Source organism: Nomascus leucogenys, chromosome 16, assembly GCF_006542625.1.
Source record: "Nomascus leucogenys isolate Asia chromosome 16, Asia_NLE_v1, whole genome shotgun sequence".
In the NCBI taxonomy this organism is placed as follows: Eukaryota; Metazoa; Chordata; class Mammalia; order Primates; family Hylobatidae; genus Nomascus; species Nomascus leucogenys.
The window spans coordinates 84800092-84821925 of NC_044396.1; the positions used below are offsets into that span (position 1 = coordinate 84800092).

Consider the following 21834-nt stretch of genomic DNA (forward strand, 5'->3'; position numbering starts at 1 on the left):
TGTTTTCATGCTGCCGATAAAGACTTTCCTGAGACTGGGTAATTTATAAAGAAAAAGAGATTTAATGGACTCACAATTCCACATGGCTGGGGAGGCCTCACAATCATGGTGGAAGGCAAGGAGGAGCAAAGTCACATCTTACATGGATGGTGGCAGGCAAAGAGAGAATAAGAGCCAAATGAAAAGGGAAATCCCTTATAAAACCACCAGATCTTGTGAGACTTATTCACTATCATGAGAAGAACATGAGAAAGACCCATAACCATGATTCAATTCCCTCCCACCAGATCCCTCCCACAACATGTGGGAATTGTGGGAGTTACAATTCAAGATGAGATTTGGGTGAGGACACAGGCAAACTATATCAAATGGCATTTCAATTTGACTTCATACTTGAAGGTTGAAGAGAAATATCTTTGGTGCAGAGATAAACAAAGGCCAGCGGCATCTTCAATGACATTGAGGCTTGTATAGATGGATTTAAAGGATCTGTAGTCAGTATATGAACCTCACATCTTTATAGGACCATTTTACAGCAGTCAACTCCTTCTACTTCTGATTCATTTATTCATTCAACGTTTATTGAATGTGACCATATATTAGAAACTGACCTAGCTGCTGGGATACAGTGGTGAATTAGAACAACATCTCTGTCCTTACATATTGCTGAGTGGCAGGGGAGAAAATATCTTGTGATAAGTGTCATGAAGGAAATTCTGCCTCTATAAAATACATTGAAATGCCTAGATAAAATATAGCAACCATCTGTTTAAATTTTCTTATTCAAAGAGGCTATTTCATACATACATAGCTTCAAGAACATGCACCCATTTTCTCCTATGATGATTCATACATAAATATATTTTACTGGCCCTAAACTTAGCCTGACATTCTCACAAAAAAGTCAAGTTTATTGCAAAAGCATGCATGCAACATCAAGTTTCAAACATGCTAAGATGACTGCTCATAACACTTGGTGTCTTCAATGTGAGGTCACCAAGGAATGAATTTTAATCCTTGATTCTTAGTTTGAGTCAGAGATTAAGGGATCCAAAACTGTCTAAGCCAAAGCTTCCTTGGAAAGGATGAATGTGTTAAGAATGCCTTTCAACCACAGGGAGGGTTAAGCACCACACCTCTGACTCAACCACTGGAAGTCTCCCATTTGGCTCACCTGGCATAAATGTACCTAGGAATTCTCTTGGTTCTGTCTTGAGTGGTCTGTGTCATATTCCAGGGTTTAACTTTACTCTTATGATCTTGGGTAAGAATTCGAGCCAGTTTAGAGCTCATTGACTTGGAAGCAAAGCCACTCAGAGAGAGTAGCCAGAGTCCTGCTTTGGGATGTAGGTGTTTTCTAAGCTGACATCTAAAAGGGACTGCACATGCCCAACAAATGTTATTTTTCTTTATAGCTGAACTCAAAAGAAGGAAATATTCCCAAAGGCCAAGCCAGGGAAACCTATAACTCTAAGCATGCGCTGTGGGCAAAGCTTCCAAAAGGGGTGGGGAGAGGGCCTTAGAAGTCATAGTAGTCAAAGGTCTATGGATTAAATGACATTAGGGACAGAAAAAAGGCCTTGGTCTCAAGAGAGGCAGAAAATTAAAACCGAGTTTCTGTAGGGACTCAGAATGCTGTTTCCTCAATGAAAGGATGGCTAGGAAAAAAAATCTGCCCACTAGTTCTAGGAGAAGGCGTGAAAGCTTATCTCTTTTGGCCTGTGTAGTGGGTGGGAAGAAAATGTCTCCCTGCTAACATTTTATAAGTAAGTGGGTTTTTAGTTAATTTTTTGTTTGTTTGTTTGTTTTTTTGAGACAGAGTTTTGCTCTTCTTGCCCAGGCTGGAGTACAATGGCGCAATCTCAGCTCACAGCAACCTCCGCTTCCTGGGTTCAGGCGATTCTACTGCCTCAGCCTCCTGAGTAGCTGAGATTACAGGCATGTGCCACCATGCCCAGTTAATTTTGTATTTTTAGTAGAGACAGGGTTTCTCCATGTTGGTCGGACTAGTCTCGAACTCCCGACCTCAGGTGATCCACCCACCTCGGCCTCCCAAAGTGCTGGGATTACAGGCATGAGCCACTGTGCCTGGCCTTAAGTTAAAATTTATACTAACCTGGGAAGTAAATATTTTTAAAAGTCTCAGGCTGGTACTAGCCCTGTGACATCTGCCAGAAGCCAACATAAAAGCTCTCTGTGGAAACACACTCTCAGCCCAAGCTGCACAGATTTCCCCAGATAAAGCCCAAAGGACATGAGCTCACAATCTAAAATTATAAATTACGCAGGGAGATAATCTCCCATGGGTAAGGAGAATAAATATGGTGCTTCAGAAAAAGATAATCCTGCAGTGGGAGATGATGGGAGTAGCCAGGATGTTACCGTCTGGCTTTAAGCTTTGAGAAGGAGGCATGGTGTTTGGAGAAATTGTCCTAATTTATTTTCTCTTGGGGAAACTCTGAAGACCTGTAAAATTTGTGTTTTTTTGTTTTTTTTGTGGTTATTTTATACCCATAGTATGTCCTTATTTTTGCTTCTTGTCTAAACAGGACAATTACTTCTATGGTCCATCTAAGCCTTGATTTCATGACTAAGGGAAATATGCATATCGACTGGGCAAATATTTGGTAAACTTATAAACTGTAAGACACTTAGATGGGAGGGAAACAAGGGAGAATAAGACACTGTCCCAAAACAAGTTGAAATCTAGGGGGAGTGTGTGTGTGTGTATGCATGTGTGCACATGAGTGTGTGTTTGTGTTTGTGTGTGTGTGCATGTACACGAGTTAACAGTGGGAGGCAATAAAGAAGGCATCACTTATGGACAGGGGAAACAGACTATCATTTGCTAAAAAGAGATGAAATGTGGTTTTATGGACATTTCAAGGACTTTGGCATCAGAAAGACTGAAACATACATTCTAATACTAGTAACAGGGCAATTTGCTTAATTTTTCTGACCCTGAGTTTCTTCATGTAAAATAGACAGTAATGTCTACTTTTTTACAGCTGTGATAAGTGAAGGAGAAAAGATAAAAATGTAAACATCCCAACATATAGTATAGATGGAGAGAATTGAAACTTCTGTCACTAATAGACATTATAATATAGTCCCTAGTTACGTGACCAAATGTGATAATCAACTTCATGGGGAGTGGGGGTGATAGAAGGGTGCTGATGAGTCATCAAAGGATGTTTCAAGGTGGAAGTGATTTTTAAGAATTTATCATTCAATAATAAAAGAAGCTTATTACTTGACCTTGGGAAAGGTAATATTTACTTTGAATTAGATATGCAGGAATTTGCTATACCATGAAGGGATCCCTAAACCTGCTCCAGACATTTCTAGGCACAGGGTTTATCCCATATGGCTGCTTACTTGCCCTGACTCCACCATAGGACAGGGTCCTCTCTAGAAGAAAGTGCCCCAGCGGAGGGAAGATACTGTAATCTCTGTCCCCTGCCCCATCACAGAGCTGAACAGGCATAGCAAGAGGGCCTCTTGGAAAGACCAGCTTGACCTGGTGGGGAATAGCCACAGCTCCCAAGAAGGGTTTAGAGACAGGGACAAAAGAAAAACAGGGAGGAAGAAAGGAAAGAATTAAGAAGGTGATTTTTATCACGTAGTAGGAACTTCAAAGGGAACAAGCAGGGGAATCCGAACAGCCCCAGTTAACAAATAGAAACTTTCTCTGCCTTGATTGCTGTCATTGAACGTCTGGAACATAAAATGACTAAGGAAAGATACCAAACCAGCTGGGAGGAAAGACTGAGGCAGCCCCCAGGTGACATCCTCAGAGAAGATCCTGAAGCCAGAGGAGTTGGGAAGTGGAGCAAAATTAAGAGGGGAGGCAAAATCTGCGTGGATATGGGCCAGGCAGATCTATTTATTCATTCAATGCAGTTATTGTATATACTGCAAAGGCTGCTCTGGAAAAAGGAAGTCAAATTAGATACTGCTCTTCCCTACTCATGATCTGGAGAGGGATATATATGCAAATGAACAATTAGGATGCAATGAGGTAATTGCTACAACGAAGGCTGGAACAAGTTATCCAGTGGGAGTCTAGGAAGGGGTGTCTGAGTCTGTCTGAGGGAAATCGAGGGAGGCTTCACAGAGGAGGCAGTGCTTCAGTGGAAACTGGAAGGATGAGTAGGAGTTCTTCCAGAGAGACGGCAGGAAGAGGACAGGCCAGGCAGAGAGGAAGAGAGTAAGTGGGGATGGGGAGAAATGACAACACATCAATCTATGAGAGACCAAGGTGGGTTCCCAGAAGAGTGAGTCCTCCTGTGTAGCTAGACAAGAGCATGTTAGTGAGGTCAGTCCCAGGAGATGATTCTGTCTGGGCTGCTAAGCAGAGGTCACGTTGTGTGGGGTCTCATGTCACACTCCAAGTTATATTGATTCTGTGGGTGATTTACAGTCATTAAAAAAATTTGAGCATGAGTGTAACATGAGTTGCTTTGTGTGTTAAAATGCTCACTCAGTAGTGAGAGATTTGCGAGATTCCCAGTCTCCCATTCTAGGAGCTGAGTGACTATGGGGCTCCAAGAGACACTGGGGTCCTCATGCAACAGTAGTTCTTAATAGGGGGTGATTTCTCCTCCCTGGGGGACAATATCTTGAGACAGTTTATGTAGTCACAACTTGGAGTGAGGTGAGGGGTGTTACGGGCATCTACTGAACAGAGGCCAGGGATGCTACTAAACACCCAACAGTGCACAGGACAGGTGCCACAACAAGGTATTACCTGCCCACAATACTATGATGCTGAGGCTGAGAAACCCTGTCATTGAGAGAGCTGACCTAACCGTCTAAGGCAACTGGATCATTAGAGTCCTTCGACAACTCTGGTAGGTGCTTCAAGTGGGAATCACGTGTCTGTATTTCCCTGGTCGTGCTTACTCTAGTTAAAACACTCTGTTCTCTGCCTTCAGAGGACAGATCATAATTTATGATTTTATAATTGTTACAGAAATACAGACAATAGAATACATAATTTGTGTGTTTCTGTTGTTGTTGTTGTTGTTTAGTGTCTGCCTCCCTCACTAGACAAAAGGCTCCATGAGAAAAGGTCACTTCATCTGTCCCAGACACCAGCAATTAGTACCCAGCTCATAGTTAGCATTCAGTAAGTTTTACGGAGAATTCAGTAAGGGGTGGGAGGTTAAGATGTGTAGTGTTGTTACTTGCAAAATCTAACGTAGGCCTGTCATAACAGGGTACAGTAACTATAGAGAAAGTGGTTCGGTATTTGCCACCACGGAGGCTAAGGCTGAGCTAAGACTGCGACTTCAAGAGAGGAGAATAGCTGGTGGGCTGGCTTCACCTGTGGTCCCACTCAGCCTCGATACTGAGCTGGGGGTTTCGGACTGGGGAATTCCTACTAATCCTGCAGGCTTCCTTGCACCCCCTCACACATAGCCTTTGGCAGCTTGACAAAGCAGTCTGTGGATGCATCCCTGCTGGTTGCCATAGAGAAAGGAGTGACAGAAAATGAAACATGCAGATCATCCAATAATGACCAAGCTCCTGAGGGGACCCTGGACCATGCCCATTCCAGCACCATGCGTGGTAGCCAAGATGCGGAAGCAGCCTAAGTGTCCATCCACAGATGAATGGATGATGAAAATGTGGTATATGCATCCAATGGAATATTATTCAATCTTAAAAAAAAGAAGGAAATCCTGCCACTTGCAAGAACACGCATAAACCTGGAGCACAGTATGCCAAGTGAAATAAGCCAGTGACAGAAGGACAAATCTTGCATGATTCTCCTTCTATAAGGTAGCCAAAATAGTCAAACTCATAGGAGCAGAGAGTACAATAATGGCGGCCAGGGGTTAGGGGTTGGGGTGGGGAAATTGGGAGCCATTGTTCAATGTGAATACAGTCTCAGTTATGCTGGAAGGATGAGTTATAGAGATCTGCCCTACAACATAGTACCTGTAGTTAACAATATGGTATTTATTAATAAGGTAGCTCTCATGTTATGTTCTTACACACACACACACACACACACACACAGAGAGAGAGAGAGAGAGACACAGGAACCTTTAGGATATGTTTTATATGTCTATTATCTTGATTGTGGTGATGGAATTCACAGGTGTCTGCATATGTCTAAAGTCATAAAATTGTACACATGAAATATGTGCAGTTCTCTGTATAGCAATTACATCTCAACAAAGCTGTTAAAAAAAAAAAGAGGAGGCTAGCTGATCAAATCAATGTGGAAGTGAGAAAGAGATGGGAACTTCCATGGCTAATTATGTAGTCATGAGTGCCCCTTAACTACAATCTGGGTAGATGTGGCCGAGATTGTAACAACAGTAAAAAGATGTGCTGTTTCCCAGGGCTGCCCAGTTGAACATACAGCTTTGCTGCTGAGAGTTGGATGAAATAAAAAATATGTAGAATACTGGAAATTATACACAAAATTTTCTAAAAGAAAAGATGGTATTCAACAGAGAAACCACAAAAAAGTCTTAACATTCAAAAATGATCAAGGAGATTTTTCATCTCTGAAAAGACATGATTTAACCCAAACTCACTTTCCCTAATTGACAGTGAATTTTTTTCTCCAAACTTAATAACAAATAAAAGGATTATAAGGCAAAAAATATTTTACCAAATAGCTCTAGTTGTATTATTGTTGAAGATATCTATTTCATTCTGTTTAACTTGATATCTAAATTTGATGTACTTTACCTCTGTTGGGAAGATTCTGTGTCTTCTAAGCACATCTTCCATATCCTTTTATTTAAAAATGGGCATTATTTGCTATAAAGAAAAGCCCAAAGCCACACACAGATGTTGCCATCCCAAAGATATTTATGTGACAGGCATGAGTTCTAGAGAAAGGCATGCACCTCAAGCTCAGGTGACTTGTCTGGAGTCATCCTGCCTTTTCCAGGACTGGAAGAAATAGAGTCCATCCTGTTCAGTCCTCCCTGCGTGAATCCTCTACTCTCCTTCAGTATGACTCACAGGCTCTGGGAACACATCCCGAATTGCAGTATTGGGGCCTGGGTAGCTGCAAAATTCTGTGGCTCAAGAATGAATTGCAACTAATGAGGAAAGGTGTCAACACAGCTGGGAAAGGGGTGAACTGAGGACAAACAAAACAGGCAAAAACATCCTCTTGCCTGAAAAATGAAGCACAAGAAAATCAGGGGAAGTAATGTTTGATTGCATCCATTGCTCAGAGAGAAAACAGCAAAACAATTTAATTTTGATTTCTTCTGGAGTCTTCTAACTAGGCATTTCCAGAGAAAAATAAATTGCTGATAAAAGTCATGGGGCCTTGGGTAAATCTGGAAAGCAAGAAGTCTGGGGAAGATGTGATTACTTTGACAGCAGAGATGAAAGATTTCAAAGTCCTGTGTGTGCCCAGGTTGACTAATTACTGATTTTGGATGGAGGTAGTTTGATTTGTTATATTTAGAGGATATTTGGAAACCATGAGAATTTTAATAAGATACCTCATGCACGTGCAGCATTGCTGTGGTCCAATCACTTTGAAATTGTTTGGACATATTTCAAAGAGACAACGAAGGAAAAACTAGATGTTAATTTCTAAATATGTGAAATACTGTCTTTAGAACAGTGATTCTCAGACTTCAGTCATCCAGGCATTATTTTCCTGATTTTTGCCAAATCCCAGAACCTGCTTGCTCTCAGCCATTTAATATTTTCTTAAGATTGTCTCATTTTACATTTTTACTTTAAAGCAAACTTTGTATCAGTCACGTAAATGCCCTAAACAGAAAATAAAGGTAAAAATAAGTACAATGGAAAATGTAACCTTATTTAATATGTGTGAAATACTGGTGTAGCAGAAAGCTTTGAGCCTGTTCTTGGTTAAGAAGAACTTTGTTAAAACCAAAGAGATTGTAGCAAATGTTAGAGAATCTGACAGCTACCAAGGTTCTAAAGTGAGCCTTGGACTTCTTGGTTTTGTCAGAAGGATTGTAAGGGAATTAGAAGAGGAGCCACAACTTCTCTCTTACCATGTGATTCAACATTCACTGTTGCTATGTGCTAGCAGCATTTCCTACCCTACCCTACATCTTAGAAAACATTGCTTTAGAACAGAGAAGACACTTGCCTTGTTGCTCCAGAAAAAAGCAGGGGAGAATCGATGGATGGACACTCCAAAAGGCACATTAGAGGTGAGCCTGAGTAAGCCATTCCTGGAGCAGCAGTAACCACTGAGAGGAAGAGGCAGCCTCAGAAAATCATGAGTGGGTGGGTCAGGGGATGGGGAGTGGTTGGTCAAAGGGTACAAAATTCCAGTCAGACACGATGAAAAATGTTCTGGAAATCTATCCTATAGCATGGTGACTAGAGTTAATAATAATGTGTTGTATTCTTGAAAATTGCTAGAAGAGGGCCAGGCATGGTGGCTCACGCCTGTAATCACAGCACATTGGGAAGCCAAGGCGGGCAGATTACTTGCGCTCAGGAGTTTGAGACCAGCCTGGCCAACATGGTGAAACCCCATCTCAACTGAAAATACAAAAGCTTAGCCAGGCGTGGTGGCTCATGCCTGTAGTTCCAGATACTCGGGAGGCTGAGGCAGGAGAATTGCTTGAACCCGGGAGGTGGAGGTTGCAGTAAGCTGAGACTGGACCACTGCACCCCAGCCTGGGCAACAGAGTGAGACTCTGTCTCAAAAAAAAAAAATTGCTGAGACAGCAGCTCTTAAATGTTCTCACAACAATAACAAATGGTAAGTATATGAGGTGATGGATATGTTAATTAACTTGATTTCACCATTTCACAACGTATACATACATTGAAGCATCACATTGCCCACTTTATCAACAACACCTTAATTAAACATTTTATCAAAATGAAACAAAATAATGAGAGTCCAAAATAGGCATATCCATGGAGACTAAAAGTAGATGAATATTGGTCTTCAGGGGCTGGTGGGGAAGGACGAGTGACTGCGAGTGAGTACAAGGTTTCTCTTTGAGGCTCATGGAATGTTCTGGAACAGGAAAGCAGTCGTGATTGCATGACCTCCCTGTGACTATACTAAAAAATCACCGAACTGTATATGTTAAGTTGGTAGGTTTTAAGGAACGTGGATTTTATCTCAATTAAAAAGTAACGAGAGCTCTGTACTAAGATACTTGTGCCACTCTGTCAGAAAGAGTCAGACAGATAACTTCTCCTTTGCCTTCTGAGGGAAGATTCCACACATAACACATCTACCAGGGACTACAGAATTCTTGAGTTGACCTCCTTATCAAGCAGTGCTTCATTAGCCAGTTCTTCATATTCTTTTCTTTCATAACACCACATTCTCCTGCTTCCTTGCCTGAGAAACTTTCCCCAAAGAGCTTTTTCCCAGTGTAGTCCAGTGATTAAGAGCACACGCTCAGACTTTTCTCTTCAAATCCTGGCTATGCGACTTCTTACCTGTGTGGTCTCATATATAGTACCTAAGCTGCCTTTGCTTCTTCCCCTGGAAAATGGGGATAAATAATAATAACTCGCTCAGAGGCTTTGCAGAGACGTGATGACGTGACATGCGGCTTTCTTGGAACTGTGCTCGCCCCTAGCACTCACACAATTAGGGATCATTATTACTGGGTCGTCTGTTCAACCTCCTGAATTCCTTTCTTACCGCTCCTTTCTTCTCATTCACTTGTTTTCCATAAGTAGACTTCTTTATTCCAAAAAACTGTGTTGCTTCTCAGATTGGCTTATGAATCAATGTCTCTAGATCCTTCCTTACTCCTGAACCCCCTTCTTATGTTTCCAAACCTCTACTGGTTATCTATTTCCCATAAGGTATCTCAAATTCAACCCATAAGAAATAAAATTTGTTGTCTGTTTGATGATCCCCATCTGTTCTTTTCTGCCTTTTTAGAGCTAATGTGTATTAAGCAGAATACCAGCCCCTGGCATTCATAAGAGATATTAGAGGTGTGACATTTTTCATGAATTATTGCATTTCATCCTCCCCATTCTATATGCTATTATTTTTCTTATTTTATATATAAGAAGTGGAGGATCAGAGAGGTTAGTTAATAACTTGCCCAAGAACACTCAGATGGGAAAAGCTGGTTCTAGGATTTGAATTCAGGTCCATCCAGTTCAAAAGCTCATTTTCCTTATCACTCTACCACACTATCTTCCAGCCCTTGGTGACTTGCAGAATTTTTTATGCAGTCTCCCAAATTAAATACATCAGTTTTCTTTGATTCTCCCACGTTCTCACTACTATATTCTATCTATCACCAACCTGTCAATTCTACCTTGGAAAATATTCTTTAAGTCTCTTCCTTCCTCCCTATTTCCTGCCACTTCCTTAGGATACTGGTTGATTTTAATGCCTCGGAGCTCCCATCCAATCCTCAATTGTGCTACTGCAAAGATAACTTGAAAATTCCAAATCTGATTGCATCATCACCCTGCTTAAGAGCCACCAAAAAATATTCTTGATTGATTAGATAAAACCCCAAGTCCTCAATATGGCACAAAAGGTTCTTCAAATATCTATGATTAATATTTCTGGCCTCACCCCCCTCATCCCTGCTCTTTCCCCTCTCCTCTTCCTGCTTATACACTCTTGTTATTGTGGAAAACTAGAATCACTCAATTTAAGTAATCCTTTGCTCATATTAAGAACTGTTTCTTCATTTAACAAGCACTTATTGCATTTTTAAAACTAATCTAGTATTACATGCACACACACACACACACACACAGGAATATATGTAAAAATTGGTAGAATCTTCATGGCATTGTACCAATGTCCATTTCCTGGTTTTGATAATGTGCTACGGTTGTATAAATAGTGGGCAAAGCTGGATGAAGCATACACTGACCCTCTCTGTACTATTTTTTGTAACATTTTGTGAATCAAAGTTACTGAAAATTTAAAAAAAAATGCTCTGTGTGCTTTCTATCTAGGAAGCAGATTAAGAAAAATCATAGCCATGTAATTGCTACACACTTAAATTAATAGATTATTGCATTCTATGACTGCTCTAGCTCGCTCTTTGGGCCTGCACTATGAGGGACATGATGGATTTCTCTTTGAAAAGGAGAACAAAGTGCTTCCTGGCAGCAGAGCAGAGTCTGGACTTTTAAATCAGATAGACCTAGGTTGAATTCCAACTCTGCTGTTTTTTGTTTTTTGTTTTTTTTGAGACGGAGTCTCGCTCTGTCACCCAGGCTGTAGTGCAGTGGCGCGATCTCCACTCACTGCAAGCTCTGCCTCCCAGGTTCACACCATTCTCCTGCCTCAGCTTCCCGAATAGCTGGGACTACAGGTGCCCGCCACCATGCCCGGCTAATTTTTTGTGTTTTTAGTAGAGATGGGGTTTCACCATGTTAGCCAGGATGGTTTCGATCTCCTGACCTCGTGATCCGCCTGCCTCGGCCTCCCAAAGTGCTGGGATTACAGGAGTGAGCCACTGTGCCCGACCCCAACTCTGCTGTTTATAAGCTAAATTAACTTGGGTGAGTTCCTTAACCCTGAACTTCAGTTTTATCATAATTATAATAAATATGATAACATGACCTACTTCCTATGAGTTTTGGGGATATTTAAACAAGATAATGTATATAAACAAGCTAATATATTTTAAAAAGACAAAATGTGAAGTGTTCAGCATGTAGTAAGCACACTTGACTTCTCTTTTTCTCTCACTGCCACGTCGGCAAATCTTGTTGCCTCTACCTGTAAAATGAATCTGGAATCCTACTTCTCATCACCATTCTGCTATCATCTTAGTTCAAGCTGCCATTATCTCCCACCTGAATCACTCCAACAACCTCTTCACAGGTTTCTTGCTTCTGTTCCTAATACCTGACATCTAATCTGAACCCAGCAGCTGGAATAATCCTTTTAACATGTAAATTGAAACAAGTTATTCCCCAGCTCAGAATCCTCCAGTGGTTTGCCCTCCACTCAGAGTATGAAAGCAAAGCCTTTGAAATGACCCCACAGCTCCCCTTGTCCTTTCCCACTTGCATTCCTGACACACCTTTCAGTTTTTGCCCGACTATGCCCCCTCACTCACTCAGCCCAGTACATACTCCGAGACTAGAACTTGTACGCCAGCATGTCACTTGCCTGGATTGTTCCTCCCCCAGATATCTACAGAGCTGTTTTGCTTTTGCTTTTAAGCCAATGCTCAAAAGTCCTTCTCAATGAGGCCTTCTCTAACCATTTTATTTACCTTTGCAATCCCCATCACTTCCCCCTTTCTTGTTTCCCATACCACTCACCACTTACTAACATGCTACATAATTTATTTATTGTCTACCTCCCCCATAGAAATGCAAGTTCCACAAGAGCAAGTCATTTTGTCCATTTTATTCACCACTATGTCCATCGTGTAGGATAATGCCCTGGCACATCGTTGGCCCTCAACAAAATCTTCCAAATGAATGCATAAATGAATTACAGCAGAGTGAGTGACATAAGTAAAGCCACAGATGTGTGGAAGAGCAGGATCCATTCAGGAAACTGAAAGATCAGTGTGATCTGTGTCAATTGCATGTAAGGGAAAGGAAAACGGTGGAGTTGAAAACAAGACCAGCCACACAGACCTTTGACAAGTGCCATTGCACAGGGCTTCTTGCCCCTGAGGGCCTTTTTCTTGGTTTAACAGTTTTTCTTGGTTGACACTTGAAATTCTTAAGCATTTTTGAACAGGGGGTACTGTATTTTATTCTGCACTGAGCCTAAAAATTATGCAGCCAGTTTGGGTTGGAGAAGTAGGAAATATTCAAAAGGCCTTGTATGCTGTGTTAAGGAATGATGACAAGGCCACATTTATGCCTTAAAAAGGTTAGCCTCGCAGCAGTTTGGAAGATAGAATGGGGAAGCTGGGAATATCACCGCAGCTCATCTCTGCCTAGCCATCCTACTCATCCTTTAAGACCCACTCAGGGCTGGGCATGGTGGCTCACACCTGTAATCCCAGCACTTTGGGAGGCTGAGGTGGGTGGATCACGAGGTCAGGAGATCAAGACCATCCTGGCCAACATGGTGAAACCCTGTCTCTACTAAAAATACAAAAATTAGCCAGGTGTGGTGACACGTGCCTGTAATCCCAGCTACTCGGGAGGCTGAGGGAGAAGAATTGCTTGAACCAGGGAGTCGGAGGTTGCAGTGAGCCGAGATCATGCCACCGCACTCCAGCCTGGGTGACAGAGCGAGACTCTGTCTAGAAAAAAAAAACAAAACAACAACAACAAAACACTCAGTTGTTGTCTCCCTCTGAAGCCCTCCCAGCCACCTCTAGGTACAGCTAACACTGCCTCCCCTGCTTAAACCTCTGACATTCTCTCCACATACTACTCTTAAATCTCTCATGCTGTTTCAGGCATTATACTCAAATTATTTGCAAATGTATTTATCTACCTGTTTTAAACCAGGAATTTCTCAAGGTTAGGGTCATGTCTTACTTAGCTTGGAATAGTGTTGTGTTTAGTGCAGTGGCTGGCACATAGCACATACTCAGTGAGTTTGATGAGTGAATGAATAAATGAAAGAATGACTGTTAAATGAGTATATAACATATCAAAGTAGACCTGCAAACCCATTTTTAATTCAGGCCCATTTGTTGATGAAGTGACATGTATTAGTCCGTTTTCGGGCTGCTGATAAAGACATACCCAAGACTGGGCAATTTGCAAAAGAAAGAGGTTTAATGGACTTACAGTTCTACATGGCTAGGAAAGCCTCACAGTCATGGCAGAAGGCAAGGAAGATCAAATCACGTCTTACATGGATGGCAGCAGGGAAACAGAGAGCTCGTGCAGGGAAACTTCCCCTTATAGAATCATCAGATCTTGTGAGATGTATTCACTACCATGAAAACAGCACGGGAAAGACCTGCCCCCATGATTCAATTACCTCCCACCAGGCCCCTCCCACAACATGTGGGAATTCAAGATGAGATTTGGGTGGGGACACAGCCAAACCATATCATGACACATGCTCAAATTTCCCCTATTGTTGATAGGAGGAGGACAAAGAGGAAGAAGAGGCAGCAGGGACTCACTCAATCTTCTCATTTGCCTTCACCCTCCTTCACCTCTCCCTTTCCCTTCTCAGCAGACATCAAAGTCTTCTACAGGCCATTCCTTTATTTCCTTGCCTCTCATTCTGTCTTCATTGTACTCCTGGTTCTCTTCTGCCACCTTCATTCCACTGCCAGTCACCCCCAGGCCAATGAATCTGTTGAACAGTCAGTCCTCATACTATTTACCTTTCTAGCATGATTTGCCATTGCTGAGTATTCCCACCTTTTATACCATTATTATCCCAGGAATTTCATTACACAGCACTCTCTTGGTTTTCCACTCACTTCTGTGAATGCTTCCTTCCTAATCTCTTTTGCAGGTTAATCCTGCCCTATTCACTTATTCAGTGTTTGAGTTCACAACATTCCAATTTAGGCTCCCTCTTTGGAAAACTGTATATGCTCTTCCTTATCCATCTCATCCACTGCAAGGCCTCAATGACCACTTAGACTGATATGACTCCCAGATATATAACTTTAACTTAGATTCCTCCTCTGAGCTCCAGATTGCAAATATCAACACCATCTTGACATTGTCTCTTGGATGTCCCAAATAAACTTAAACTCACTGTGTTCCAAACCATGCATGCTATCTTCCCTCACCAAGCACGTCTACTCACTAGGCAACTCACACTCCAGACTTTTTTGTCTCCTCAGCACAGAATGTTCTTACCTTTCCCCTTCTCCCAGCAAAATCCTCTCTCATTGTGTAGCACTGATCTCCATTGCCAGTTCCACAGGGAAGCCTTTCTTAAGTTTCCAAATGAGTCAAATTCCCCATTATATCATATAACTTTTTTTCATGGCACCTACCACAACATTATGTCATGATTGTGCACTTATTTAACAAACAGCTGAACCCCAGTCCTGCTCCAGCAAACCATAAGGCCCAAGAAGACAGGGGTTACATAGTTTATATTCATCTTCGTATCCCCTGACCTACCACAGTGCCTGGAAAATGGTAAGTGCCAAATAAATATCTGTTGTTTCCATTCTAGTAATAAAAGTAATTATAACTACAACTTACTGAGCACCAGACATTGAACTATGACTGATAGTCATTGTCCCATTTCATCTTTAAAATATACTTTGAGAATCAATGTACAGAAATCAGTAGTCAATTCTGTACCCTAATAACATTGTGTACACTGATAACATTCAAGCTGAGAGCCAAATCAAGAATGCAATCCTGTTTACAATAGCCACAAAAAAATATAACTGGGAATACCTCTAAATAAGGATGTAAAAGATCTCTGCAAGAAGAACTACAAAGAACTGCTTAAAGAAATTATAAGTGACACAAATAAATGGAAAAACATCTCATGCTCATGGAATGGAAGAATCAATATCACAAAAATGGCCATATTGCCTAAAGCAATCTACAAATTCAAACTATTCCTATCAAACTATCAATATTACTTTTCACAGAGTTGGAAAAACTATTTAAATTTCATATGATATCAAAAGAGTTTGAACAGCCAAAGCAATTCTAAGCAAAAAGAACAAAGCCAGAGACATCATATTACCCAACTTTAAACTATACCATAAGGCAATGGTAACCAAAACAGCATGGTACTGGTACAAAAGCAAACACATAGACCCAAGAAATAGAATAGAGAATCCAGAGGTAAAGATTCACACATACAGCCATCTAATCTTTGACAAAGTTGACAAAAAATAGCAATGGGGAAAGGACTCTGTGTTCAATAAATGGAGCTGCGATAGCTATATGCAGAAGAATAAAACTGGACCTCTACCTTTCACCATATACAAAAATTAACTCAAGATGGATTAAAGATTTCAACATAAGACCTCCCTTACACTACAAGAATCCTAGAAGAAAACCTAGGCAACACCATTCCGGACATCAGCTTTGGAAAATAATTTATGACTAAGTCCTCAAAAGCAATTGCAACAGAAACAAAAATTGACAAATATAACCTAATTAAACTAAAGAACTTCTGCACAACAAAAGAAAATATCAACAAGAGTAAATATACAACCTACAGAATGGTAGAAATATTCACAAACTATGAATCTAACAGAAGTCTAATATCTAGAACCTATAAGGAGTTTAAACAATCGAATAAGCAAAAACCAAATAACCCCATATAAAAATGGGCAAAAGATTTGAACAGACACTTCACAAAAGAAGACATACATGCAGCAACAAACATATGAAAAAATGTTCATCATCACTAATCATCATAGAAATGCAAATCAAAAGCACAATGAGATACTATCTCACACATCAGACAGAATGGCGATTATTAAAAAGTCAAAAAACAACAGAGTTGATGAGGCTGCGGAGAAAAGGAAATGCTTATACATTGTTGGTGGGAATGTAAATTAGTTCAGCCACCGTGGAAAGCAGTTTGGAAATTTCTCAAAGACCTTAGAACCACCATTTCATCCAGCAATCCCATTACTTTGTATATATCCAAGAGGAAACAAATCATTGTACCAAAACAACACATACACTCACATTTTCATGGCAGCACTATTCACAGTAACAAACACAAAGAATCAACCTAGGTTTCCATCAACATTGAATTAAATGAAGGAAATGGTACATACACACCATGGAATACTACACAGCCATTAAAAATAATGAAATCATGCCCTTTGCAGCAACATGGCTGCAGCTAGAAGCCATTATCCTAAGCTAATTAACACAGGAAGAGAAAACAAAATACCCTATGTTTTCACCTATAAGCGGGAGCTAAACATTGGATATTCATGAATATAAGGATGGCAACAATAGATACTGGGGCTACTAGATGGGGGAGAGAGAAAAGGGGGCAAGGGTTGAACAACTAACTGTTGGGTGTTTTGCTTAGTACCTGGGTGATGGGATCATTCATAACCCAAACCTCAATATCACATAATATACCCAGGTAACAAACCTGCACATGTACCTCCTGAATCTAAAATAAAAGTTGAAAAAGAAAAATAAATTTTAAAATATATGCTTTGAGTTCCCATCACTGTGTTTATATACATGTATACACACATATTTACTTGTATTAATACTAATGTTATTACACAATATGTATATATTATATGTATCTAATATATATTATATTTCAACAGTTATATGTTTATATACATACACATACACACACACACATATATATATATGTGGTTTTATGAAGAAATTGAAACTCAGCAAAGTTAAGTACTATCCAAGTGTACTCATACTGGGACTTGAACCCTGACTCCAGTACATTTTTTCCAATACAGGTCTTCTAAATCTGACTCTAGTATCCTTTCTCCACCAATATCCCTTACAGAAAAAATACAGTGGAGATGTGCAAATATTTTCCCAGCATTATCAACTTAATAATTTAGGCTATTTTGCATGACATAGACACATATGTGTTTTGATCACACATGTAATATAGAGAGAACTTTAAGTGAATATTAAAAATGTGGCCCATCTCTCCATCAAAATGACTGTCATCTCTGGAACTGACATTGGTTGAGGACCACAGGGTTACCACTGCCCACTTGGAGATAAAATTTTACTATGGAAAGGAAGACTCAAACTCACCATTTCCATTGCAATGGTCTGTGTCCAACCTCCTGATCCCCTCCAACCAGTTGTCTTCACTTGGAAAAGAGTCGATGTCACCAAAGATACTTCCATGCAGCCAAGATTTGGAGGTACTGAGGTTGAAGAGAGAAGAAAAGGGATGGCGGATTCTCTTTTTCTTTCTAAATATCCTAGAGAGAAATGAAAGCATGGTGAACAATGAATAATAGCTACCTTTAGTTCAAAACTGTGATTTGATGCTCAGAGTACATTTCTACAACCCAAGTCTGCTTGAGAAACAGAAGTTTCTCAAAATTCTACTGTGTGCCAGGTCCTTGGCTCAATGTCAAGAGTATTGAGATAAAAGACAAAACTGTGTGTGTGAAAAGTTCACAATGTATTATGGGAGAAAGAAAAAAATAATAATGCATATATAGGTAATGCTTTCCTAGAGTTTATTCTGTGCCAGGCATCTTTCTTAGTGCTTTACATAGATTAACTCATATTATCTTCAGAACAACTCTATGAAATAGATACTATTATTATCCCATTTTTCTGATCAGGAAACTTAGGCACAGATAGGTTAAGTCACTTGGCTGAGGTCATGCAGCTAGTAAGTAACATAGTTGGGATACAAACCCAGAGAGTCTGCCTCCATGGTCTTTGCTTTTGATCGCTATGCTATATAGGGGATATGTGTTCTGAAAGGATTAACTAGAGGCTGCTCTGAGGGCACCAGGAGTGGCAGTGCTAATTGATAATCAAGGGAGTTTTTCTGGGAGAAGTGAGTTCTAAGCTGCATCAGATGATCTGACCTGTTCATTGAGGAACCAGTAAGTCTGATTAGGTCATGCCAAGAAATGAAGCTGGACAGGTAAAAGGAAGGTAGGTAGTGATGAACTTCTTATATGATACAAGGGAGTTGGAATTTAGTGTTGGAACAAAGGGAGACCTCTAAAGCATGGCTACAGGGAAGAGATTAGTGATGACATAATTCCGTTTGCATTTCCAAAATTGTTGGTAACAGACGGTGGCTCAGAGGTGCAAGATTGAGGTCAGAGGGGCTAATCGAAGTGCACAGGGGATTCACTGTTGCGTATCTGCCTGCGATGTGTCAAGCCCTGTGCTGAGCACACTGTATTGGCGAAAAATACTGAGGGCCTGAACCAAAGTTAGGTAATGCAAGGTCGAGTGGGACAGCTTTCCCATCACAGGCAAGGTGGGCATGGAACAGTTTTCCCATCACAAAATTCTGCTCTTTATCTATAGCTGCTATCAGAAGATGCATTTTGAATTGTGCTTTCCCTTGGTGGTTAGGATGAATTACAACAAGCCTTGTGCATTCTTTATCCTGGTGGTTCTCAACCAGGTTGATTTTGGCTGCAGGGAACATCTAGCAGGTTTTGGAGACATTTTATTAATGTTATACCAGGGAAGGAGTACTCCTGGCAGATGGTGAGAAGAGGCTAGAGATGCCATTAAACATCCTACAATGCACAGGGCAGTTGCCCACAACAAATGATTATTTGGTACAAAATGTGAATAGTGCTACTGTTGAGAAAATCTGCTTTATTTGAACTCTCTCTGTCATAGGTTTCAGGAACGGCAAGTTGAGAAAAATGGTAGAGTTCATGACAATGGAACACATTCTTGTGAAAATGAACCAAATTTGAAAGATTCTTGTAGGTTCTAAGATGAGATCATTTAAAATTGAATAAACAGGAATCAGAAATTTTTATTCATTTATTCTTATATTCATTAATCCACTAAACAACTCTTTATTGAGTACCTATTGTGGGATGGGCACTCATCAAATTTGAGAACAAAATGTATGGATGAAACATCTTTAACATCAAGAATATCTATATAATGTGGGCTGGAGTTAAAAGTGGTGTTTCAAAACTGATTCTCTAAAGTCAGACCATCTGAGCTGGAATCCTATTTCCACCTAATAGCCCTCTGAGCTTAGGAAAATTACTTAACCTCTCTTAAAATATGTTTCACCTTTGTGAAATGGAAATGACAGTAATAAAATCTATGTCATAAGATTCCAGAGCAGGAGTTTGGAATCAAATGGTAGTATATATCCAAAACAGTTGAGATAGTCCCTAGCACACAGAAAGCAATCAATAAATTTATTTTTTATAACAAATATTGGCAGTTATGTAAGGTGAAATGAGAAGAAAGAAAATGGAGTAAAACTTTCCTGAAGGAGCGCACCTAACCAATGTAAGAAAACCACCTTGCGGTAGCCTGGCCTGGAGAATGTACTGGAAGGTAGGTAATCCAGGAGGCATCAGAATACTAAGATAACCATGGCAGAAATCTAAACAGGAGGTGATGATGACCTGAATGAAGAAAATAGCTATGGTAAGAAAGACAAGAGGAACAATTCAAAATAATTTTAGGAAATAGATTCATTTGGTCTTCACATTTGTGGTGGAAACAATAAACTTCTCACCAAATACACTGTACCTAGACACACAACTGAACTACATCTTTCTGCTCCCTTGCCATTAGGTGTGGTCATGAGTCTAAGGTCTCCTCAGTGGAATGTGAGCAGAAGCGATCTGTGTCATTTATGGGCTGGAGACTTGGGGAAAGTAGGTGTTCCTTCAGCTCACATTCTTCCTACTTTTACCAGTTGGCTCCAGGCAATTCCACCATGGCACAGCCTCTACAAGGCTCGCATGTTCAGCAGATGCATATGATGAAAGAAATCTGGGTCTCTGAGTCTCTGCTTCAAGGTGGGTCACCAGTTAAGCTAGAACACTCATGATGGACAATTACATGAGCAAGAAATATCTGGGCCCGGCACAGCGGTTCACACCTGTAATCCCAGCACTTTGGGAGTTTGAGGCGGGCGGATCACAGGGTCAGGAGACTGAGATCATCCTGGCCAACATGGTGAAACCCCATCTCCACTAAAAATACAAAAATTAGCTGGACATGGTGGTGCATGCCTGTAATCCCAGCTACTTGGGAGGCTGAGGCAGAAGAGTCGCTTGAAACAGGGAGTCAGAGGTTGCAGTGAGCAGAGATAGCGCCACTGTACTCCAGCCTGGCGAAAGAGCGAGACTCCATCTCAAAAAAAAAAAAAAGAAAAGAAAAGAAAAAGAAATAAAATCCGGTTTGTTTGAATCATTACATATTTAGATCTATAGATTACTACCTATACCATCTTATCCTGACCAACTGACTAAAAGGGATGTATGAATAAAAAGGTCAAGTCTAGAGAGACTCACAACAGAGGATAAATGGTGCTTCTTTTCATTGAAATAGAAATCATGTGAGAAATATTTTGAAAGAAAGGTGACCTTTTCTATTTTGGACATACTGGGTTTGAGATGCCTATAGGAAATCCCTCCCTCCCTCATCAACAAGGGTAGAGTGTATTTCCCTGACCCTTATTACAACTTGCCCATATAAGTTGAATTGACCAATGAGATGGTAGCAGATTGATGCACACAGAGGCTTGAAATGTATCTGCTGTTGGGGTATGTCCTCTTGCATTTATGTAATTACAATGGAAAGAACATATTTCTGCAGTCCAATGGTCTCAAGGGAATGACCTATATAATGCATACTTGATTCCAACTGAAGTCAACCTCAACCTAGTTCAGACTAAATCAACCTACTCCAACTGACTTCCAAACATGTGTGGACTCTTTGTTTTATATCATTAAGATTTGATAGTTATTTGTTACACAGCTTTATTGTGTCAATAGCTAACTGATACAGTCAGCATATGGGTGGTTTTGAAGCAAAAGAGAATGAATGTGATTATCCCAATTTACCAATCCAAAGTGAACTCATCCATCTTCTTTCCTCAGACATGCCCATCCTTTCTTTCTGATCTTGGTAAATGGTCCTACCATACATCCAGCTGACAGAACCCGAGTCCTAAGATTCATGCAAGTGTTCTTCTTCCTTTGTTGGACCTCCCACATCTTTGGATGATGAAGATTCCACCCCTTTACCATTTACCATTCTTTTTATCTATTTCCCCATCCTTACTCTTTCATCATTGCTACCACAACTTGCTTTTAATCTGTGGATACCTTGCCTTCATTTTTCCTATTGTACTCAGTGTCTACTCATATTCACACACATCCAACTACCCATCCTTTCCATAGCAGTCACTGTTATCTTTCTAAGAATAAATCTGATAATTTATCAATGGCCCCTCTTTATCTATAGAGTACTGCTCAAACTTCTTAGCCTTAAATTTAACCCCTT

At 40.5% G+C, this 21834-nt stretch overlaps 1 protein-coding gene across 3 annotated transcripts in view; it reads right to left on the reverse strand.

Annotated features, from left to right (window-relative positions):
* The window catches only part of TMEM71 (transmembrane protein 71), a 48725-nt gene that overhangs the window by 17734 nt on the left and 9157 nt on the right, over positions 1 to 21834 (reverse strand). For 2 of the 3 annotated variants that reach the window (XM_030795042.1, XM_030795044.1), the window contains exon 5: positions 17614 to 17786. In XM_030795042.1, the coding sequence (XP_030650902.1) occupies positions 17614 to 17786 (173 nt within the window). The remainder of the gene's footprint in view (positions 1 to 17613; positions 17787 to 21834) is intronic. The other variant, XM_030795043.1, reaches the window with a different exon arrangement.